At 42.3% G+C, this 24,586-nt stretch overlaps 1 protein-coding gene across 8 annotated transcripts in view; it reads left to right on the top strand.

Annotated features, from left to right (window-relative positions):
• Window positions 1-24,586, top strand: part of map4k4 (mitogen-activated protein kinase kinase kinase kinase 4) — a 90,929-nt gene extending 66,343 nt beyond the window's left edge. The window contains exons 16-32 of one of the 8 annotated variants that reach the window (XM_070914446.1): window positions 1,299-1,366; window positions 5,912-5,950; window positions 7,736-7,845; window positions 9,350-9,510; window positions 9,627-9,724; window positions 10,478-10,656; window positions 10,890-11,034; window positions 11,754-11,930; window positions 12,884-12,980; window positions 14,113-14,301; window positions 14,854-14,997; window positions 17,114-17,248; window positions 18,881-18,981; window positions 19,358-19,507; window positions 19,861-20,020; window positions 20,096-20,235; window positions 21,385-24,586. In XM_070914446.1, the coding sequence (XP_070770547.1) occupies window positions 1,299-1,366; window positions 5,912-5,950; window positions 7,736-7,845; window positions 9,350-9,510; window positions 9,627-9,724; window positions 10,478-10,656; window positions 10,890-11,034; window positions 11,754-11,930; window positions 12,884-12,980; window positions 14,113-14,301; window positions 14,854-14,997; window positions 17,114-17,248; window positions 18,881-18,981; window positions 19,358-19,507; window positions 19,861-20,020; window positions 20,096-20,235; window positions 21,385-21,468 (2,177 nt within the window). In that variant the 3' untranslated portion in view covers window positions 21,469-24,586. Of the gene's footprint in view, window positions 1-1,252; window positions 1,409-5,674; window positions 5,963-7,735; window positions 7,846-9,349; window positions 9,511-9,626; window positions 9,725-10,477; window positions 10,657-10,889; window positions 11,035-11,471; window positions 11,931-12,883; window positions 12,999-14,112; window positions 14,302-14,853; window positions 14,998-17,113; window positions 17,249-18,880; window positions 18,982-19,357; window positions 19,544-19,860; window positions 20,021-20,095; window positions 20,236-21,384 lie in introns of all 8 variants that reach the window. The other 7 variants (XM_070914445.1, XM_070914444.1, XM_070914443.1 and 4 more) reach the window with 7 other exon arrangements.

Raw genomic sequence — 24,586 nt, 5'->3', positions numbered from 1 at the left:
CTGCCAGGAAATTCAAATGTCCGCTAGAATATTTTCAAAAGTCGAGCTCGTTCAGGTGATGTGTTTGTAATGGTGGTGTAATGTTCAGTTTCAGCAGAAGTCAGTAGGTTAGACATATTTGAAGGGACAATCCTGGTTTATTACAACCTTATTTTCATGGTTTGGTCGTCATCCAAATAATAATGCTGTAATCACCAAGCTCACTGCTGAGATCTGAGAACGTGGCAACATTGCTAAAAAAAAAAAACATCAGCTGGGGAAAGAAACGCGAACATTCAGATGATCAGATGTGTTAGACAAAGTTATAGCTAACAGTAAAATTATTACCCCAACTGCTGGTTGTAACTGTCCATCACAGTTCACTTGACTTCCTGGGTCAACTTGGGGCAACCGTACATAACCATAGTTTTACTGTGCAATGTGAGATTATTACAGACTTTTTGGGTGTGCTCACAGTTTTTCCTCCAAATAAAGTGGCTAATTTGGCTTTGACTTTGTTGTAGCGATGTGGCTGCGTTTCCCCTAATCTCAGCAATGAACTTAGTGATTACAATGTTATCATTACCGATATCAGATTAAGCACTGGCCAACAAGAATGAACTACTCTCAGTTGGTGTAGGACGACTTTTAAAGGTGCTTTTTTCAAAATCACATTAGATGCTGAGATATTTTTATTTGTAGAGTAGCTCAGTTCTGCTTAACAACAGTCATTTTCAAATTAAGATTGGGTTATCTTGTTTCGGTCTTGCCTACAATTAACTTTGACATTTCAAGCTAAACAAAAAGCCCTTTCACACACAAACAAACCCTCAGTTCTGACTGTGAATCAGTGTCCTGGACCTCAGTGTGTACCCTAACCTTTCTGTTTTCACTGTGAATGTTTTTCATTCCACATGACAAATGCATGACAACTCTTTGCTGGTCGTGGTGCCGTTGTCCTACTAGCAGGGATGTGGGAATATTGTGGCAACAATAACACTGCTGCCCTTGAGGAAGTGCTTTGTTGTTCCTGCTGGTGTGCCTGTATCAGCAGATGACTTTCTGATGTGCTTGTACCACTGCTAGTGCAAAACGTCTCTGCTCTGCAGGGGGGGGGGGGGGGGGGGGTGGACTAACAAACCGTAGCGGCTAGTGGCTTCTGTCCACTTATTCTCCTCTTTGTGTCCTCACACACATTGACCTGTACTCGCAAACCACTGCTAATGCTGCTGTCTCTGTGTGTGCCCTTTATTTGCGTGTCTGTCCTCCTTAGGCTGATGAGCGATACCGAAAGAACATCCAGGGCTCTCCTCAGTCAGCTCAGACCAAATCACAGCAGCCTCCAGTGCCGCCACGCTCTGAGTCTTCCTACCCCAATGGGAACTCTGCGTCTGAGGCGCCCGCCATGCACCGGCCTGTGGAACCACAGGTAACCATGATGTCTTCAAACCCCTCCGCCTTCTCTTGAATTATTCCTTACACAGGCAGCATTTTGAGTTGGTGTCAAGTGGGTGGTTTGCCACTAGTTACAGACTGCTGGTGCTTTTTCAGCTGTGTTGTAGCTTAATGAGCTGATCGAGGCTCTGAGGCTGGCAGTAACGTAAATCTGTTCTCAACGTAAAAACCAGTGTTCTCCCTTCGGCTCCAGGTCGGTTTGTTTTATCATGTCCACAGCAGAGAAACTAGATTGTGGGAGACATGACTCTTCAAAAGCTCTTCAAACCAAAAAGTAAATGTCATTTGATGCTTGCCTTCCTGTTCACACTTTGAGCCGACAAACAGCGGCCTCAATGTTTTCTTATCTGTCCTTTCCATACTGTTGCACACACCGTGGCAATCAACTTAATCAGCCCTCAAACCTTTTCTTTTTGGGTTGTAAACCTGCCATTTTTCCTTTGTGAATGGGCCAAATTTTGTTTAGAGGATACCCTGGAGGCTCATTTCCCACCAGGACTGGTCTTGCTAATGGATTTATGGTGCTGTCATTCACTTTGCAGCATTCACTGCATCGTGTCAAGTGAATTGGGAAATAAGAAAATCAGTCTTGTTTCTAGCTTCAGTACCTCCCACCTCCATTGACTGTAGATGTTGCCTGTGTATTTGCCTTTTTCTTATCATAATCTCTCTTTAAGGTTCTCTCTTTTAGGTGATTTCAAAATACTTGAGTCTTTGCTCTTTGGTGTGAAATCTTATTAGTATTCTTTTTAAAGATGTGAGATGTTTTCACTAGTTGTGCTGCTTCTGCTTTTCTGTGATTTCCTCCTTCCTAGATTGAGTCTTTAGCCCAACTCTTTCAGGTGGTTTCATCTGGATAATGGACCCAACTATCTGCTGTTGTTGAACTTTACACTCTTTTCAACTGCAGGGTTGTCATCAATTCAATTTCAATTCACTGGTTTTATGGGTAAATGTTTTTGAAACTGCATTAAATCTCTAAGCTAATGACAGAAGGCTCATATTCAGACAGAAAAGCTTTTTATGATAACACAAAGCCAGTCGCTGTTCGTGAAAGTTTTCTTTTTCATCTAAAAGAAGTCTGGCTTTATACTCAACTTTTTGTGGCAATGAAAATGAAACGATCACAACCCTGATTATACACTCTTCTGCCATGATTAACTCTTTGATTGGCAGGTTGTCCACCCAATCGTTAAAGCAAACAAAAGCACTTTCACCAAATGTTTAATTATTTCAGAGTCACTCTTTTTTTCCCCCCGAGTGTGTGTTTGTGTGAACATGAGAATGATTGTTTGGTGGTATGTTGGGGGCTTGTACGTCCCTGCTCCACATACTGTACCTCCTCATTGTGTGCTGGTGATTGAAAACATCCATAATTCATGGGCACCCAGATTCGCAGCGGGGTGACTCAGACAGCATTAGTCATCTTCCCAGAGAAAGACTCATCTCACTAAGCATGAATAATCACAGTTCATTGAAGTCAATCTGTTTTGAATATGTCACACAGATTAAATTATTCAAAAACGATGCTGTCACTTGGGGGTGATGATGTAATTCACTGGTGCGTTATTAAGCATTTGCCATAATGTTAAAAGTAGATTCATCAGTTTTCTCTCATTAGCTGCGAGTCATCAGGCTCAGTTGTGGCGTTGCGTTTCAACATCGTTACACGCACATACTTCACTGTGTACTTAATCCAACTTGGATGGCTTCATTTTGCGGTCTTCTGATGAACTGATGAACTGATGAACTGCCGTCTGAACTACTTTAATTTAGTGGCAAGAAGCTGCAGTCATGGAGTATTCACTATTGAAACTGGACGTAAAACCTTATGGTGCTGGACCCAGTTTCCAGCCCATAAATTAAACTGTGTATTGTAGACTTCACTAGCATTTAAATGCAGCAAATGTATTTTGATGTATTTTGTTCTCCAAGTTTTTATACCTAAATGATAAAATAAGCAGCTTCCTAAATGTTTGTTTGGACATCTGGTATGAGCTTTAACTGATCTTGAGGTCCGGTTACATTTAAACGACTAAAACTACTTAAAGCTAGGGGAAGATCGCGGCCACGGTTAAGGTGGGAGAAACCAAGATGGGATGTGGACTGCAGTGTCCAATGTCAAAGTCAGAAGCTTTCTTGTCCCAACCATGAATGCGTGCATGCTGTATGACCTGTATGTGGTTCTGCCTCCATGTGTGTTTGCATTCCAGCCTGTGCCTCGTCTTCATGCTCGGTGCTAGCAGTGAGGCTGAGTCATCCTGAGGTGTAAAGTTGGTGAGACTCAGGTTGTCTCACCCCAAACATTAATGTCCAGTCTCACTTAGTGTTGATGTCAATATAACTGGATGGGAGACTAAATTTAAAGCAGAACATAAACTGAGACGCCTCTGTTTAAAGGTTTTAATTCAAAATGAATATTTCACCTAACTGACCAAAGATTAGAGATTTGTAACGATTGTTTGGAAAATGTCTTAAATCACTTAATCTCAATTCAATTCAATTCAATTGTCTTGAAGTTATCGGTGAAATTAAAAGTATGTCAACAGTTTAATGTCAACAACTTGGTCACTCGGTCATCTCTTTTCTAATTGATACTGAAAAGATTTTGACGTCTTAAATGTAAGTGGATGTGACTTGTGATATATCACATAGTACTAGTTTTTGATTGAGATTACGTTCATATCAGATGATCATGGGGAAGATTAAAATGAGTCTGACCCATATTTGTCTCAGGATCCACTGAGCTTCATCTCTCCATTCACTGCTTGTGCATTTTGTTGTTGTTACTGTCTTTTTTTTTACTTATTATTTTCTCCCCATGTCGCTCTCAGAAATCAAAGTATGACATGATACCTTTTGTTGCGCAGGCTGCACCTTTTCCTTAAATTATGGGAATAATAGTTCTTACAGTAGTACTTCACTTTGACCTTTTTACTTCCTCTCCTGGCCTCAGGTGCAGCCTCAGTGACAACAGGTACAAGGTGTATGTACTTTTATTTTGTGAGTGTTCTTTTTCTCCTCCTACTGCACTCTAAAAACTTGGTTTCTTTAGGGGCTCTGCTACGATTTGGAGCCATACGTTTCAGCTATGTGCAACTGAGGCCAAAAGGTCTTAAGGTTTTCCCTCCAAACAAACACTGTTTCACTGATTAGTCCCTCCTCTGTGGCTTGAATCAAACTAATTTAAAGTTAAATCAGCTGCTGTGTGCTGGTTTAAATTGATTTTAAATGGTACCTGACTCAGTGTCTAGAATATTAATCAGAAGAGCTCTGGGCACCGAGGACCACTGCATTAGAGTTACTTAAAAGAAAAACGTTTCCACCAAGAACCCCTTCTAGCCCCTTTCAGACATGCACCTCGTCACATAAATGTGATGGCAATTTTACATGTTGGACTCATGTCTGAATAAGTGCCCGAGTCACCTTACTGCGACAACCTTACTCAATCAGACCTGTAACATTTTCACCCTCCATCACATCAGATTAACGTAAAGGCTGCAGCGGCACAAGGTTAAATACACCCAAAAGATTAAATGCATGTCTTGTTCCTTCTTCTTAAGAGCTCTGTAATCTATCACTTAATTATAATCTCTACATTTTCATCCATGCCAACAGCCGGGCTGATATTTATGAATATCCAGCAATACACTTTAGATACAGCATGTCAGCAAATAGCAATTAAATGATGTCATTTTATGCTTGTGCACAGTTGGACATTATAAAAAAAAGGCGTTGTAATTCGCTCTCTAACAAATGAGAATATATTTGTGGATTCACCGGTGACAGTGCAGGAAAGCAGTGGTCATTAATTAAGGCTGCAATTTCAAAATAAGTTTTAAAATCCAACTCTGATGCAGTCTGTGAGAAAACAGAAAACACTCTTCTTCCTTGATATCATAACTTTCCAACTTGCCAAATATCGTGCAAGCATTGTGGCCATTTCTGTAAAATATCTGAATGAAGCCATAATGAAGACCTAATTTTAAATGACCAAAAGCCTTCATATCAGCAGATGGATGAATGCTAGATATTCCACGTCTGAAAAGGGTTCATGTTAAAGCTTCATGTCCGTGTTCCTGAAACTTTTACAGAGGGGTTCCTCAGGGATCAGTTTTAGGCTCCCGTATGGCTCCAGTCTGACAAACCCCTAAAGATACCCTGAAGCGCCTGTCCATGTTAGAGTGCACTGCATGCAGACTGACCCGTCCTCCCCCAATGTGTTTTTGTTGTCTGTAAGGTCCGTTCCCATCTGGCTGCTTTAAAGAGCAGCGGCAGCGTGGCCTCGTCAAACGCCTCCGTTACCACCCCGCTCGTTGTTTCGCGGCCGCACTCCTTCAGCGAGCCACTCACCCCTAGCTTTGAAAATCTTCACCTTCGCAACAACCAGGAACCCCACCAACACCATCACTCTCCATCTTCATCACCATCCTCCTCATCAACGCCTGCACGCACTGACCCACAAGCCCACCCCCAGCCTAGGCCCTCGGCCCATGAACCGGCCCCTTCAGAGGAGGTCCCGCCGAGGGTAAGGACAGGAAGAAAGTATAGTCTGACAGCAGTAGTTAAAAACTATAAATGTTAATTGACCAAACGGGACGATCGTCCTGATTCCCAAGAGATCAAACTGTTCAATTTATTACTTTAATAGCTTCCCACCTTCTGCCTGATTCTTTATGCTATCAGTAATTAATTCGTTATTGGATTTTCTTTTCTTGTGGTGCAGAAAAAAGCTTGTAGGGGAATTATAGATGATTTAATTAAATCCACCTTAAATTAACATAAAGGTTTTTGAAATAAGCAGGTTGGTGGGCAGCTTTAAATCACTTCTCTCCACAAAAGCAAGATTCCGGGTCTGCCTTAGGTTTCCGGAGGCAATCAGATAATGTTCTGAATATATTCCCCCTGATGCACAGAATATAATGAGAAAGAGGAAGTTAACGTCACTCTGTGTGTCATGGATCAGTGTTGACATAAAGAGGGGTAGCTTGCTGTTAATATCAACCACAACAATCAGACTGTGACCTCTTTATAGCCCAGCCGTTACAATAATGCTGAACACTAGGACAAGTTGAGACAATCTGTCATTCTGTCTTATGTTGTTTTTTCTTCACCAGACTAATTAAACCTTTAACTGTACGACCACAAAAGGACATAAAAATAACTGCAGAAGGAGAGAAAAATAAGCAAAGGAGGAGAGAGTTCTGCATTTAGCAAAGCGTTTCCCACCTGAATGTATTGCGTGTTGGAAGCTACGGCTAAGTATAGGACAGACAGGAAAGCTATGTGGTACTACCCACAAGTGTGGGTAGTTAGAATCCCTAAAAGTAAGAAAGATCTAAATTCAGTCCACAGAGCCAAAGTTAGTTACCCACCAGAAAAAGAAACCCTCTGTTATAAACAGAACTGCTTCCAAGCCGGACCACAACCCTGTCCAGACTTAACTGTGTAGTTCATTGAGTTTCAATACATTGTAAACGTCTCCACAAGCATCAGGTAAACAAGGGTAAACGTCACAAGAGTCATTTCAGTCTTGAAACACAGGAGAAGCATGTTACTAAGGAAAGACTGACCTTTCATTAACATCAGTCCATATCTTTTTCCATTTTGTCCCTAACTTAAACTTCTAAACAAAGCAAAATAATGGCTGTTTATGTTATTCTAAGTTATATTGGCTGCTGTGACTGGGAGTTCTGTTTTGCAACGCTGTGTTGTGTTGAGCTTTGGATACTACCAGAATGTTCTGCATTGGCTTTACTGAATTAAATGTGGCTCAGTAAGGGAAGAAGGCATGACTATGTGACTACTGGAATGATAGTTTTGCTTACAGTGGTGCTCTGGGGCGTGATGAGGGGTTTAGTTAGTGGAGGAGGACTTGTCCCGGACATGTGTTTTGTGATGCACACATGGAATTAAAAAAGTATGTATTTTAGAGAAGTACTGCATTGTCTTGGTCTGCAGATTCACTGCAGGTATTCACGTTGGCAGAGTGTTCTTTCAGGTGGAATCACAGCCATATTAGACATCCTCATAATCTCCAGTGAACACTTGCATTAGTTAATGAGTCTCAGTTTAATATGGATTGTTTGCTAAATTAGCTTAACTATTTGAGAAGTTTTCCGGTGGAGCAGGATGGTGGCAGCCAGGGTTGTTGTGATGCTACTGCAAAGCCTTTATCGAGGGTTTTATGATAGGCTGCTGTATATATTGTTTATTTTATGTATTCGCTGCACTATCATGCACACTCATGCACACCAGACTGTGTATGTGTGTGAGCTGGTCACTGTCTTTATCACAAAAGGTTCCTGTCAGGACTACATCAAGGTCCCCGGTGTTGTCAAGGCGAGACTCGCCTCATCACCACGGCAACGCCTCACACGGCGGCCATGCTGTGCACCGCAACGCTGCCAGGTAAACTGACAAACGCCTCTGATTTGTGTGATTCTGTGTTTCCTTGGAAATTAGAATGTGTATATTATGTAACATGCCTGATGTATGTATGGATATAATGGATATCTGTGGGACTATTAAAAAACTGAATAACTATCGAGTATAATGTATAAATAAGGAAAGTCATGCCAACTATTTGACCAAAATCTGCAGGGTTTGGCATATGAGTCATCTTGCTAATATAACTGTAGGAGATACAAATCAATACAAATCAGTATTTTTGGAATATTTTATTAAATATGTAAATATATTAATAGTTGTAATTGAGTCTGTCACATCAAATTAGCATCAAATTACAGATGAGTTTACTGGAGTAGAACTGGGCCCAGAATAGTGCCCTGTGGGACTCCATTGGTTGTTTCTTTAGAAGAGACACTGACACAAATGAGCTCTTAAGGAACTAAAACTCCACAATGTCAATTTGTAAGTCATCTGCAGCCTTCAGGAGAGGAGTCTGGGTGCTGTGAAAGCAGTGTGAAACCCGGCTGCTGTTTTCAACTATGTAATTAAAAAGACATGAAAAAGAATGACTTTGGAGAAAAAAACACTTGCCTTGTTTGAAGATGGATGTAACACACACATAGACACACACAGGATTGTGTCTGTACATTCAGTGTCTTCACTGTCTGTGCTGCTGTAGTCTTTGTCTATAGAGTTGTGTGGGAGGGTTTATGTAATCGTGCTAGATGTCTAACCTTGTGATACTTCTTTACTTATGTGTCAATGTGTGTGTTCACACGCACATGCTCAGTTTTCTATTTCCAAACCACAAGCCTTCTCATGAGATTCTCTGTGTGTCATCTCTCTCCCTTCCTCTAACCCTGCGGTGCTGTTTTTATTTATTTATTTATTGTATCTCTAGAACAAAATATACTCTGTTCTTAGTGTACTATTACTTATTTAGCATATCTTATTATAGTGCAATAATTAAGTGGGGTTGTGGTTTAATGTTACACAGTATTGTGTTATTGGTCTGTTATGTGTTAATATGATAAAATACTGTAGTTTAGAGTTGCTTTGTGTATGCCCTATGTCTCTTTCTCTGTATTTATTAGCATGTAAAGGCATTGCAGCATTGTCTTTTTTCAGTTTTTGTTTTTCTCAAAACAAAATAGATGGAGAATTCACATGAACTTGTCCGGAATACAAAAAACGGGCGAAAATTGATTTAAATAATCGATTATGCAACAGTGCAAATATTAAGTAGTTTCACCATTCATTGTTTTCTGATTAGCAGCTTTAAGATATTGAATATCAAGCCAAAATATTATCTATTGGCTTCTTAAATCTTAAAATATCCGATTCTGTGTCAGAATAAAAAAAATACCCAATGTTTTAAATAAAATCACATGGTACAGTCACTCTAGTGCAACAGCCCTTCTGCAACCCGAGCAGTTAAAAGTGGCTGTCTCTACAATGGCTTCATCTCTGACTTTCTTGACTCCGGTGTCTGTTGGCTCTACAGTGCGGCGGAGCCTCGGCTGCTGTGGGAGCGAGTGGAGAAACTGGTTCCCAGACCAACCAGTAACAGCGGCAGCGGAGGCTCCAGTTCCTCCAGCAGCTCCAGTAACTCCAGCTCTCAGCCCAGTTCTCACTGCGGCTCTGGAGAAAGGTTCAGGGCCCGCTGTGAGTCCACACACTTTTTAACAAACCAGCACTTGCAAACATGCAGGAGGTGGACAGTATATCTGAAACACCACCTTTTTAGAATGAACTGACCTTTTCACATCCACCTCCTGCAGCCTCCTCCAAATCGGAGGGCTCACCCCTCCAACGGCCAGAGAATGCTGGGAAAAAACCAGAGGAGAGGAAGGACTTGGTCAGGCCGAACAGACCAGCGGTGAGAGTTGACTCAAAGCTGACCAGCTAGCACTGTAGCTCGCTAGCTGGGGTAGATCTAGATCTAGAAGTCTGTGTGTTTCTAGTCAGACATGATGATGTGCCGCTTTGGGTTTGTTTGAAAGCTGGAGCGTGCGTGATGATTTGCCACGTGTGAATGATAATAAACTAGCTCCTCTGGGTTGTGTCATGTGATCTGCTCCCCATCCAATAGCGTGACGTGATAACCGTTGTGAAATGGTTGTTTTATCTTTAGGTTGAGCTTACTGTCTGAAGGGTTAGGGTTTTCTACACTTATCGCTTGCTTTCTCTGCCTGGGCGGCGGCCATCTTAACTCATGTCTTCTCTAACCTCACTAAAGAATTTACTTTTTCTTCTTCACTGTTATAATTTTTCACCTTTGCAGCTCTAATAATTGTCTCATTATTAGAATTAATCCACTAACCTTACTCACAGCAGCTCGAAGAGCATCAGCTGTACGACGGCCATCTCTTTCCTCGCTTCATCTTTGCTGCTTTGCTGCTCTCACGTTGGCTTCTCATTGGCTGGCGTACCTCTATAACTACTCTTCCTCTCCAGCAGCTTTCGGTTTCCTGCTTTACTTTTTTTTCAAAGGAAGATTAACTGAAAGCTAACGACTTGTATATTAACATGCCCAGATGAAGAATGGACAAAATTCCAACAGAGGGCGAAAAATAGAAATCAGTGAGATAAACTTTGACCCATGTTTTACCTTTCACCCCCTGACCTTTAGGACCTGACGGCTCTGGCCAAGGAGCTGCGTGCAGTGGATGATGTTCGCCCCCAAAATAAGGTGACAGATTATTCATCCTCCAGTGAAGACTCAGACACCACTGATGAAGATGACGATGAAGAGGTGGACCAGGAGGCAGGCGAAGAGTCGACCTCTGGCCCTGAGGACACCAGAGCTGTGTATGTACACTATAACACTTTAACCTCTGGTCTCATACACACTTAGCATTGTCACTGTAACATGGACCCGTCGGTAACAACAGAATGCATCAGTTCAGGATAATCAATCGGGTCAGATTCCTCTTAAACAGAACTACGTGTTGGTTTACGTATAACCTTGAATTAGAGAGTATAGAGACTGTCAGCTAAAACATAATGTGTTTGTGTTGAATAGCTCTTCTTCTCTCCTGCAGTTCCTCCAGGCTGATTAATGGAGAGACAGAGTCAGTGAAAACCATGATCGTTCATGATGAAGGCGAGAGCGATGCAGGCTCAACGCCCTGCAAAGACAGCACGCTGATCGTCAGACAGGTACTGGCTCAACACAAAAAAAACAAAGCGCAGTCCATTACCACATACTTTCAGTTGTTCTCTTGTGTATTTTGTTCATTCATACCCCGAGTGTTTTTTTCCATTTTGTTTGTATGTTTTGTTGACCATGTTCGGTTCTATTATTCTTTGTGGCCGGTGGAGAGCAGCTCAGTGTTACAAAGTGTAGAAGCTTAGCATAGGTTGGGTATAAAACCTCATGGATTTTAGTGAAGCATACATAAAGACTACTAGCTAATTCAATGATAGAGATTTATTTCATTATTAAACATTTATTTATTACATTTTCAATCCATTTAGGACATTTCGAATTTGAAAGGTTATTTCATTCATTGATACATTAGCAGTTATCAACACAGAAGGATGTTCTAGTACCAAGACACACCACAAAAGGACTTATTTCACCATATAATTGACTACTAACAGAGTTTTCTTTCCGCCTGTAGAATAGCCACTGTAGTTTGCCCTTTGCTCTAGCTAACACCTTCCCTTCCCCTGAACTCATGAGGAACGCATCTAGACCCAAAGTCGTCTACCCCTCTTTCTACTTCCAGAGTGCAGGTGACAACAGAAAGCGTCCGAGCCCCGGCCCGGGCCAGGGCCAAGCCCAAACCCCCGGCCTGCTTGCGGGCTTCGCCCCAAGTCCCGGCTCGGTGTCAGGCCCGGGCCTCGGCCACCACACCCCCAGCCCCCATCATCATCACCACCACCACCATCACCCCACACAGCACTTGGACAGGAACGGCTTTGCTGGCCGCATCCACCACCTCCCAGACCTGATCCAGCAGAGTCACCATTCCTCCCCCTCCTCCTCCGCATCCAACTCCCCTTCCTCCTCCAGCCTTGCCAGCCCCTCCACCATGTCCCCCCAGAGTCCCCTGGACAAGCTCGGCATCCTCATAGAGGTATGTCCCCCAGGCCCAACACGGATACTCGCTTAGGGGTGCCACTTCATGTGTAATCTTGAACAGGAAATACAACAAAATAAATGAAAACAGCAGACTAATATTATTATTTAAAAACAAGTGAAATTCTGCTCATCCTGCTGTTGTTACCACACTTCTGACCAGCCTTGATAATAACATCTTCTCTTGCATATATTTTTTATCCCCTGGATTGGGTAGGGCGCCCTCTGCAGGTCACTATTGGCACTAGTGATACTTCTCTTCTCTACATGGCCCCCTCACCATTTCTTGTTTTTTTTTTCTCCACTGACATAAGCTTTCTGCAGAGAGATAGATGGTGCTATTGGTGGAGGGCTGCATTTTATGTGTCATTTGAAAGTACGACTGGAAGACAAAGCAGATATAGATTGTTTGTTTTTTGCCCTGTGGCCCCAAAACAATACAATTTAATTTAGGGGAAGGCTAGATGTGGTTTTACGAGCGTTCCCCCAAACATCTAAATCTCATTTTATTCCTTGATGTTGCCTAATCTCAACAAACAAGTCATATTCTCACATTCCCCAGACAAAAGATCATAGCGAACAGGGCAGTTAGGAGCGCAACGGCAAGTATGTTTCCCATGGAAATACTTTTATTTAACCACATTTTTGTTTCCCCTTTTGTTCTTTTTGTCAACAACACTCCATGTGTTTTACCCTCCACCATTGTTTTGGCCTTTTTCCTCAGTATTTATGATTTTACCCGCCGATTGAATACCCATTAAATTTGCATGCAACACATAAAGAAATACCTCAGTTTGCCTGCTTGTTTGACTGCATTGTCTTGTTAATTGTTTACATACATTTTTATCTGTAGGCATCTAATGCTGTAAATATGTTTCTGATCGTTCAAAAAAAACACATTCAGAGTTGTAATATTCTGTCACCACTAAGTCTTACTCTATCTCACTGTAGAGCCAGTCGAGTAACAACATGCAGAAACACAAGTCTTCTTCCTCCTTCACTCCGTTCATCGACCCACGTCTCCTCCAAGTCTCCCCATCCACCGGCAGCGCCCTCAACAACGTCGGTAAGTCTTGCCCCCCATTGGCTGCTGGGAAAATCAGCTTCCATCCATGACGGAAGAAAACATAACAACATAACAAAACAAGGGTTTTAGGTACTTTTTTGTAACTTCTGATCCCAGGCCTCCATAGGCCTTTCCATTAAAACATTCAGGAGCTTCGAAGTTTAGAAAGTATAAAAGTTTCTTGAGTGTGTTGAGCGGCTTTCCATTTGCATCCCAGACTTAGGAACATTTGTTTTGGAAAATCAGAAGTCAAGAAAACTGAGACAATTAGCGTTGACAACATTTAATTTCTTTGTCCACACTTTCAGTTGTTTTTATCACATAAAAGTTTAAGATCTTACGTCTGACCAATCAGCAGTGTTCATTGTTGCAAACTCCATCCCAGTAGTTTGAAGTCTTAAGTCGCACCTTGGAGCTGTGGCCAATGAACCAAACTTAAACTCAGGTTGCTCTGGAGGGAACAGGGTAAATACCCTGAGTGTGTGAAAACATTCAAAGAAAAGTTCCAAACCAAAAGCAGTTTGTTAGCGTGGACTCTCCGCCTCACAGAGTTCGTTAGCTGCCACAGTTTATAAACAAAGGCAGTCCTCCTGTTTCCATCATCCCTCAGAGGATTGGTCATCATCGAGGCCATATCTTTCCAGCCTGGAGGACTCTGGCATGCTGAGCCATTACCTCACCTGATGCAGCTGGTGACCAGCCATTGACCCCTTAAGTATACTAGATTGTTCAGTCTGAATCTAATCAACTGATTTGATGAGTTTAGATTTTCCTACAGATGTCTCGAGTTCAGATGGCAATTTAAGAGAGACAGAGATGCCATGATACTGTGGCTGCAGAGGCATTCTGAGGTTGCATAGCTTGCCCCTTTTTTTAGATTTGAGTAGATCAGTTGCTGGAGTCATTTCCTCAGATAATGGTCAAATGATGCTTGTTTTCCAGACTCTGTTCTAAATAAACTTTCCCAGCCTTCAATTTCAGTCTATTTTATGACAATCAATCCTGTACTTAACAAAAGCGAACAAATGAGATCCATCCATCTTTCTAATGCTGATCATTTGACTGACCCCCACCCTGCCCGGTAAATTCGACATCCTACACTGTCCTACCTAAGCCCTTCCCTTTGACCTTTTAGGCTACGGGAACGACGCCCGGCTGGCGGAGGCACTGAGGGCCGACCCATCTCGGAAGGGCTCCGTGGTCAATGTTAACCCGGTCAACACTCGCCCGCAGAGCGACACGCCAGAGATCCGCAAATACAAGAAGAGGTTCAACTCTGAGATCCTGTGTGCTGCCCTCTGGGGTAAGAACAAAGACACAAACCTACAAGCAGAAGATTACTGTCAGTCTGTGCGCTGCTTTGGGTCAGAATTAGAGGTGCGTGGAAGACAAGGGGAGAGCAAGGAGGACAATGGGAAACATGGTTTTAATTTTAGCAGCAATAGCAATAATCATTTATTTTAGTTCACCTGTTGACTCAACCACAGTCCTATTGGTTTAAGAGTTACTTAAACAAACTACTGCTAATTTGACAGTTAGTTTCAATGTTAATCTTTATTTAAGGCTGCTATATTTTTTTTTTACATTTTACAGGTTTATCATTCCTAATATATGATCGTTTTAAGAACACAATGAGCCTATGTAATTTGTAATTATATTATATTCAGTGTCCGTCAAAAAAGTTTTTCCAGAAGTCAAAGCTATAAAAGTCTTCACCACCTGGTGGCAGCAAAGCCCTGTTTTAACTACATACTTCCAGCTGTGGTCAGTGTTGCTGGTGTTCTCCTAACTGTATTTGTGTGTGTGTGTGTGTGTGTGTGTGTGTGTGTGTGTGTGTGTGTGTGTGTGTGGGTAGGAGTGAACCTGTTGGTGGGAACAGAGAGTGGTCTGATGCTGTTGGATCGCAGCGGTCAGGGGAAAGTTTACCCTCTGATTAACCGACGGCGCTTCCAGCAGATGGACGTCCTGGAGGGACTCAACGTCCTGGTCACTATATCAGGTACACAAACACACACACACACACACACACACACACACAGACACACACACAGGAACTAGGGCATGCATACACATTTTCAAGATGGTTGTATTACACTTTATGCAGTCAAATTAGTCCCACTGGGATGAAGAATTGATCAATGGACTAAAACAAACCACACACAGACACCATTACAATGAAAATACACACAACGAGAGTCATGCATGCAGATGCATGTGCATGGAAATAAGTGACACACGCACCGAGTTAAATCTACATGTATGTAATTTGGGTTAATTATGAGACCAAAGAACAGTTTCACTTCTGCTTTATCCTGCTGTGTCAGCTCATAGTGTGCACTGTCATGCTCAAGTATTTGCGTGTGTGTGTTTGTGAGTGCGTTTCGTCTGGTCCAATTCTCTTCCTGGCTCGTGCACACGCCCACACACACACACACCTGCAAATACACACTTAAACCTGCTACATCCTACGTGTTCCCAGACAAATTGTGTGCGTCTGTGTCTGTTGTTGGATAAATATTTTTATACACACACACACACACACACAGTTCAGTTCCAAGATTTCTCAGATTGAAAGCACATCCACGTTCTTACTTCTCCTCTTTCTCAATTTCTCCCACACTCAGTGCAGTGCAGTGCAGTCATAAATGTCACAACGGATATTTTGAGCTAAACGGATGTTGAGTAAATCTCAGCTTGGCGAGACCACGTCACGCGTGTGTACAATATGTAACGCTGACACACTCTTGAGCTTTCCATGATGGAAGAAAACACCACAGAGCAATACGCGTCGATTTCCTTCCATGAAATCGTTTGCGTTGCCGACATAATACGCAAAATACGCGTCATGGGAAGTTGTATCACCCCAATGTTTGAGAGGCTGACAAAAACCTGTATGGACTTTCAGGCCACATCCTGGTATCGTCTTTTCTGATCAGATTACTAAGAGAATGTCTAATCAAAAGCTTCACACACTAAAGGTATGTCCGCCAGGGTCAAGTGTGTCCACGGCTTCATTTCTTAAAAGCGCATGACTTCTTATGACATTAGTGGACGTGGTCAGCAGTGCAGTAGTGGCGGTGATAAACACCTGCAGGAAATGCCAAGAATGCATGAATAAGGTGTACTCCATTTATGGTCCTGTACTGAATTTACTGTGCATGTACTGTGCATTTCATTGTTGTCAAAAGATACTACCCACAATAGCTATAGTTCAGTGTCAGTGTGTATGCGATTTGGGAATGAGAGACCATTAGAACAACTCTAATGTTTGAGAGGAAGCAGGAGCACAACACCAGATTCATAGATGTCAATAGTTACCTTTTGTAAGAAGGTGTCTTTTCCAGATGCCTTTTGGGTTTAAGTAACACATATTCACAGACAGAATAACTGAGCGCTTAATGTTTCCTTTTCAGAAGAAATTCAGTGCTTGAATTGGACCAGAACTCACTGTCTTTTATCCCTTAATCATGTATTCCAACTTCATATTTCAGAAAGGAGCTGAGATAATTCTATATTGACTGCACCACTGACCGAAAAGTATTGCTTCATTTGTACATCATAATTTTCAAACAACTAGCCAACTGGTAATCAGACCATTCTTACGTCATCCAGCAGCTGAACAAAGCAAAACAATACTTAAAGTGAAAAGTTGTTCGATCTGCATGCATTTGCACACACATTGACACATTGTGTTCTTTTGCATGTTGTTTTGTCCCAACTTCCCAAAATGTTGACATGCAGACATCCTGCACAGGATGGAGGAGAGAAACATTTATTAGTTCCAGACTGATCATTGTAACATCAAAGATGAGAATGCAATCGTTCAGATGTATGTCAAATAAAACATTAAGAAGCATTGCAGGCTAGAATGAAATCTCAGCAGCCAATCAGGACACTATAAATGGCTATCAGGGTTACTCTGAATTGTGTTCAATTTTGATTATTGTGAGACCAACATGTTTTGGCTTGCAGCCTTCATCAGGGTCTGCACAGAATGACGATATGAACATTAGGCCATCAAATTCACAAATGAGAGAGCTTTATTTTTGGATAAATTTGGCGTCGAAAATATATTCTATTCTATAACAGCTTTTAACTCTCTCCATCAACGACAGGTAAGAAGAACAAGCTCCGTGTGTACTACCTGTCCTGGCTGAGGAACAAGATCCTGCACAATGACCCTGAGGTGGAGAAGAAACAGGGTTGGACCACCGTAGGAGACCTGGAGGGCTGCGTCCACTATAAAGTTGGTAGGTCACATTCTCACAGCCTATTTCTAAACAGCAATATTAGGGGTTTCACCACATATATGGGCAGAAATACTACAAACGGCCTACCAAACAGGTGAATTGGATGAAGGCCTGAGATTTAAAATGGTTATCTTTGGGCTTCCATGTGGCCTAGTGGTCTAAGATGCGTACTGTGTAATTGCAACCGCCTGGTATCATTCGTCAATAATTAATTCTTTTTAAATAATGTCAGCTTTTTAGCGGGAAAACAATGGTATCTGGTCCGCTAACAATCCATTCATCCATCAGAAATAAGCCCAGCCAGATCTGGAGTCAAACGGGGGACTTACAAACTTCACAAACTCAGTTTAAGATACAGAGTGAATGTATGTGAACGAGACAAGCGTGCCGTAGATAAATGATGGAAGGAAAGCCCTTGATTAAGTAATAATCCGGTAAGGACATCCGGGTGGACATGTATTTTACATGGTCCTGTCTAAAATTGAGAATGTCCCACCGCTGACACTGAGCAAAGTCCAGAACTTCCTGTTGGAAACCCCTCTCCACTGATCAGAGCCGTCAGTCATGAAATCCATTTCCTGTCGAGGATTTTTATCATTTTTTCATGCATGTCCATTAATTTCTGGACAGATTTCTTTTTTGGAATCACACCTGGCAGAGACTGAACCAACTTGTGGAAAGTACAGGACTTTCCGAAGACAAAGTTAAAGTCATCCTAATATTTCAACCTTTAGACCCTATACCCTCGAACAAGATACTGCCATGCACAAGACACGTTTGAGAGAAATATAAAATAAGATTATACATTAAATATAAAAAAACTGGCAACAAGGAAAACGTGATTGTAAAAAGACCAAATGTAATGCAAGCATTCTGTAGTTTGAGCATTTACTGTTTTTCTTAGGAACTTGCAGGGACTTGTAGTTTTCTCATGTTTCTGTAAACTGCACTGAATTGTGCAGCAGGAAAGGAAATCATCTTATCATGCATGGGGTCACGAAATCCAAACGAACACCAGTTTAAATCGATAAAAAAAAAAAAAAAGCACGCAAGCAAAACTTTATTTATATAGCACATTTCATTCCAGGGGGAAGCACAATGTGCTGCACAGAACTCGAGCCACCACAGAAGTTGCTGCTACAAACACTATGTGGATAGTGTAAAAAATGCAACATTAAACACAATTAAAACAGACCCATAAATAATACATGTGAGTTAAAACCATTAAGAAAGTAAGAATACAAAAAAAAAAAAAATACATTTACAAGGAAATAAAAAAGATTAATTAAGACCAGCGACTGACCAGCGAACCAGTAAAGCAGACTACTGAAAGGTGCGGCTACAAAGGAATGTTTTCAGTTTAGTTTTAAAAGAGGATGGCGTTGGAGCACACCTAACATGACTGGGTAAGGTCTGTCGTCTAACAGCTACAGTGTCTCGCGCATCACAAACGTAATTTGCCTGTCTCATGATTTTATATCAGATGAGAAGAGAAATTTAAAATGATGGTGGATAATAAGTCAACGGCAGCATAAACTGTAAGACATTTTGGTGTGCAGCTGATGTTGGTTTCCCCACCCTGATGGCAGTTATGCTCCTCATGTTGTTCTAATGTTTCATTTCAATCCCCAGTGAAATACGAGAGGATCAAATTCTTGGTTCTGGCTCTTAAGAACTCAGTGGAGGTCTACGCCTGGGCACCCAAGCCCTACCACAAGTTCATGGCCTTCAAGGTGAGTCATGGACTAGCTTAGCTTGTTAGCTGATGCATGTGTGGATTTTTCCGTTGCTGTTAATGATGACAAATGCATGTAAAGTATAACGTTTCTAAAGTTGGTTCAGTGAATTGTGTCTGTGGTGTGTTTACAGTTGATTTCATGTTTTTTTTTTACGCTGTATTATTCTCCAGACTGCGTATTGATGCCAAGGTTTAAAACGGTGTTATGTGTTGTTTTAACTACAGATTAACTGAAAACTGTTTGTATAGCTTCCCATCAATTTTGGTAATCTCTGCCCTGGCAAATATTTACCGATGATGCTCAAGCTTCTGCTGGCTGACCGGCCAAGAGGAAATAAATACCCTGTTTTTCTGACCTGTGTGTGTTTCAGTCTTTCGGCGACCTGGTGCACAAGCCCCTGCTGGTCGACCTGACGGTGGAGGAAGGTCAGAGGTTAAAGGTCATCTACGGCTCATTTTCAGGCTTCCATGCCGTGGACGTTGACTCTGGGGCCGTCTACGACATCTACCTACCCACACACGTAAGGAACACACATGACATAATATCTCACACGCATGTTTGCTGGTGTCTTAAATGATATTTCAGTTCTTTATCAAGGTTGCACAGTTACGGCAGAATTTCTGTTCTTCAAACTGAAAATTTAGTTTTCACCTTTGCTATTTTTCTGGGCCTGACTTCACAAATTCAGCTATTTAAAAAAGATGTATTTTGAGTTGTCTTACATATTTCTCAGCTGCTGTAGTTGATGCCAAAGGTGCAGTTCAATTGTCAATATTAATTGACAATAAATAGATGTAGATGATGAATGGGAGATAAAATGGTTTCAAAGAAAGTCCTCAGCAGACCCCATGTTGGTGTGGTGTGTCCCTGCAGATCCAGACCAGTATCCAGTCTCACGCCATCATCATCCTGCCCAACACCGACGGCATTGAGCTGCTGGTGTGCTACGAGGACGAGGGTGTTTACGTCAACACCTATGGACGCATCACCAAGGACGTGGTGCTGCAGTGGGGGGAGATGCCAACCTCAGTGGGTGAGTCAAAAGCTACACAAACACACACCTTTTTATAATGTCAGTACATCGGTTAACTTAAATACCTCTTTGCAGCCTACATTCGTTCCAACCAGATCATGGGTTGGGGAGAGAAGGCCATAGAGATCCGCTCGGTGGAGACCGGCCATCTGGACGGCGTCTTCATGCACAAGAGAGCCCAGAGACTCAAGTTCCTCTGCGAAAGAAATGACAAGGTGAGACCTCCACGTCACATGTAGACATTCAACAACTCACAACTCCTCCTGATCTGATCTGTACGGTGGGATAAGCGAGACTCTTCCAGTCAGCTGTTAGCCTGCTATATGAAAATGAACAGCAACAAAGGGGGGGGGGGGGCGAGGTAACAAATATTTTAACATGTTGAAAGTTCATACCGTCCACTAAACAAGAAGTCTTTTTTTGACTGTTTTGTTTCTAATGTTTGACTCCGCTGTCAGAAATCCCTGCAGGGCATTTGAGAGGATGCAGTGGAGCCCGTTCTCATATCCACTCACTATCCAAAGTGAATTAGGTTGTATATTTTAAGCTAATGTGTGCTGCTCTTTTTTGTTTAACATGAAAATGGCTATATGCAAAAAAGGGAAGTCACTTCAAAATGCTCCAGTTTCTTCTTCTTCTCTCTTCTTTGCTGGCCCCTTTGGACTAACGAGAAGTAAAGAATTGGAGGTGAAATGTGTTCTCCTCTCTGTGGTTCCTTAGTTGTGCTTGTGCAGGAAATGATGTGAGCTTTTGAGGATCGCAGTATATGAGAATGAGTTTTCTTTCCAGAAACATTTTTATGGGTGCCCATTCTTAGTCAATGAGTTGACTCATCTATTGATTAGGTTTGTTCAAATAAGTCTATTTCAGTCGATTTATTTATTTATTTTTAAATAGGAAATAAGCTGTTAGTCATTAGTGGGCATGGCAATAAGAAAAAGCACAACTGTAAAACTTGAGAGGTCCTTCTACATGACTGCATTCATGTATTAGGGCCAGTAGCACAGGAGAAATAATCCGACAGATTTTTAGAATTCAGTTTACTAATCAATCAGGAAATCAAGAAATCCTATTTGGACTGTAAGTCCACCAAAACGTTCTACAATCTACAGTTCCGATTGTTTTGCCGATGGACTGATGAAAAATATCTAATTGTAATTGTTCTGACCAATAATGCAAATGCCTTTATCAGTAGATAATGTGTTATCAGGACGGGGATTGGATCATTAGTATTGAGACGAATGGCCGGCTTTCAGGTTTTCTTTCTCAAATTCAAACTGCATCTGAAACTGTGTGAATGGAGACAGAGAGAGTGTGATTGTACCTAGTAGTAAAATCTCCATCTGTCTCTGTCTCCTCTTCAGGTGTTCTTCGCCTCCGTTCGGTCTGGAGGCTCCAGCCAGGTCTACTTTATGACCCTGGGCCGAAGCAACCTGCTCAGCTGGTAGAGGTCCACACCCTACCTTCTTCCTCCTCCTCATCCCCCTCATTGTCCTCCACCCTCGCTAACACTGGATCTCAGAAACCCACCGTCGATGTCTTGTCAGCCCTCGGACAACCAAAAGAGAACAAAAACAACAACCAACCAGCCCTTTCGAGCAGTTGACAACAATGGCTTCACCTTTCCTCCGGATGCTGCAGCCTCGCTGCGTCAGAGCTCCGGGTCCGCCTGCGACGCAGCGACAACTGGTCAAGTCACGCAGCCGTCGCCCCCTGAAGTACCTGAAGTGACAACTTGCGTACAAAATGAAATCAATGATTAATTAATATATGAAAGAAAGTAGAAATACATTAAATGTGAATTTATGAAATGGGGGCAAACTGCTTTTTGTTTCCCTCTCCGTTTTTCTTGGTGCTCATCAGATTGCGATGGGATAGATTTTGTACCTCTGCATCGTTTCCGTGCTCCTGGGCTGGTCAGTAAGCTTGAGGTCTTCTAACTACTAGTACTGCTACCACTATTATTACTACTACTGCTACTACCTTCTGCAGGTCTGCCTCTTGTAAGAGAGTTCCCCCTCTGCCCCACATTCCTGCCCCCCGCCCTTTCTCATGAGCGTTTCATGGGGCCGGTGGGGTGGGAGTCTGTTGTATTAATGCTACAGTAGTGTGTGTAAATGTACTTCTGTTTGGTCCAATTACTGCTGACATGCTGGTTAGAGGTCAAGTCTGTCAGCCGGGGTAAATTGTAAAAACCCCGGAGCCAGTGGGACTCGTCAAGGTGACACGCAGGCGAGAGGGGGCCTACAAGGTTCTACTGTAAGTCTGATTGATGGGATTCGACAGGAGGGTGTGTGTGTGTGTCGTTGAAGTATTGTGTTGTTCGGACAGGTGCTTTAAAAAAAGGAGACGACAGAGAGAGAGAGAGAGCGAGAGAGAGAGAGACGTTGAAGCAGATGGATTTCAGAATAGTATTTTTTGAATTATTACTATTATTATTATTATTCCTTGAAGATAAGTGTAACTATGTGGAGTAAAACATGTCTTTTACCTTGTTTTGTTTTTTGTTTGTTTTTTTAAGATCACCCACAGTCCACAGTTTGCTTGCTTTTACTCTGAATCCACATAAGTACAAGGTGTGTTTGTCTAAGAAGAAAGTGATGTGGGTGCGGTCCAAAAAATAAAATAAAATAAAATAAAATAAAATAAAAGGTGTCTATGTACAATAAAAGTTCATTTAATCTTCCAGATAGTGTCAGTGGTCATGTTTTTCCCCCCCAAAGGTCAAACATGACGACCTAAACTCATCTCGGGTGGGGCAGGCAGTGTCCCTCAACTCGAGAAACTTGAACTGCTGTGAATAGTCAGATATAGAATGGGGGGAAAAAAAGAGAAAAGAGAATGGGAGTGATGAAGTAGAGGAGAGAGTTCAGTATGTGTGTGTGTGGGTTTGGATTTTCGCGGCAGAGAGGTAAACGCATGGTCGGCAGGTTTGTTTCAGCAGAGGATTCTTTTTTGTTTTTCAGGAAGGCGGGTTTTCTATCTTCCATCTCGTTATTTCAAAAAATCATTTGTCATTTGTATCATCTGTACGAATGCAATGCACTAAGTGTCAAGAATGTAGAAAGACGTGTTACTGTGCGGTGGTCCAACGCATGAGATGATGTTTCTGCTTTGCGTCTCGTCACACGTGATCAATCCTAGATGTTCCATTTCGATGTAAGATGATTGACAGCTGCGGCAGCGGGGCCTCGACGTCAGGTGTAGATATTTTCTCGTTTGTTTTGCGACCTTTTCTGCAGCTGTGAGATGCAGTGCGGGAGCAGAAGTCAGAGCTGGGGAGGGGTCGCTCTACCCAACACCCGGACTCTGGGTGTCACTGTTACTGTGATGACGTGTCACAAAACAGGCAGGACTTTTACTCCCTCGACTGTGTCTGTTCAGAAACTGAAGACGGAAACCCACTTTTTTCCAGGCCATCTGCAAGCTGGATTTTTCTCTGTTTTCATAGCAACTCTGAGAGATTGCACATTGTTCACTGAAGAAAAAAAAATTGGAGAGGGAGAGGGGGGGGCAAAGGAGAGTCCAATTTGCGCTTTCACTTCATGTCCAAACATGCCCTGGTCAGGTCACAAACAAGCTTACCTTGGGTGTGTGTGTGTGTGTGTTTTCCCCCCTGACGCACAGAAGCAGAGTTTCGTGTGAAAAGGTTGCAGTCAGTAACACTTTGTCACAAACGTTTCCCTCCCCTCGTACAGAAAAGCCGTTTGGACCCCCCCCCTCCCCCAACGCTGTGTCGTCTGAGGTCAGTGTGTGCAGTAGTACCCAGTGTGTGTCTCTTATTGCATCCAGGCCTCGATGAGTGGCTGTATTGACTTCATGAAAACATTGTGGTTATTATTGATATTCTTAATGGGATAAAATAAAATAATAAAAGAAAAGAAAGAAAGGATGAGATAAAAGTCTATATCTGAGGAGAAAAAGCAGTCGCATGCCGACTCACATTGGGGGGAAAAAAGTGCCAGGAGGGCAGCATTTAAAACGTGTAAACCTATTGTTGTGAAAACCACTACTTGGAAATCCTTTACAAAAACAAACAAACAAAAAAATATCACTTGAAGCATCGTGTATTCTTTAAGTTTTAGCGCTAGTCGAGAAGCTTAACAATGGTTTTCTGTTGTTTTTGTAAGTCTGTGTGTTCACGTAAATACGCGAGTGCGGTGGTTATGATATTATTCCGCTCACCTTAGGTGGAGAACATGTTTACAGAGGCGACGTTTTGTCACACTAATGTGCATCACAGTATTTATGTTCAAGGCATATGGTTCTTCAACTCTGTGTTCTTGCTTTTTGAGCCTGGTTTTTATTGGATATTTCCATTTTTTTTTTTGGTCACCCCCCCCCCCGCCGCCACACTAAACACCCTACTTACAAAACAATAAAGAACACAATGCGTTGTTCATTTCAGGTATTCACACAGCGCTGCTTCAACGTGGAAACATTGCAGTAACGTTCCCTGCAGGCTCCGACGTGAGGCCACGTGAGGCCACGTGGTCCCCCCCCCCCCCCTCTGCTGTTTCTGCCATGCTACTCTAACTTATGTCCTCTCTGTGTATGACAGGAAGT

Source organism: Enoplosus armatus, chromosome 11 (assembly GCF_043641665.1).
Source record: "Enoplosus armatus isolate fEnoArm2 chromosome 11, fEnoArm2.hap1, whole genome shotgun sequence".
NCBI classification, from domain to species: Eukaryota; Metazoa; Chordata; class Actinopteri; order Centrarchiformes; family Enoplosidae; genus Enoplosus; species Enoplosus armatus.
This window is presented reverse-complemented; position numbering and strand designations above follow the sequence as displayed.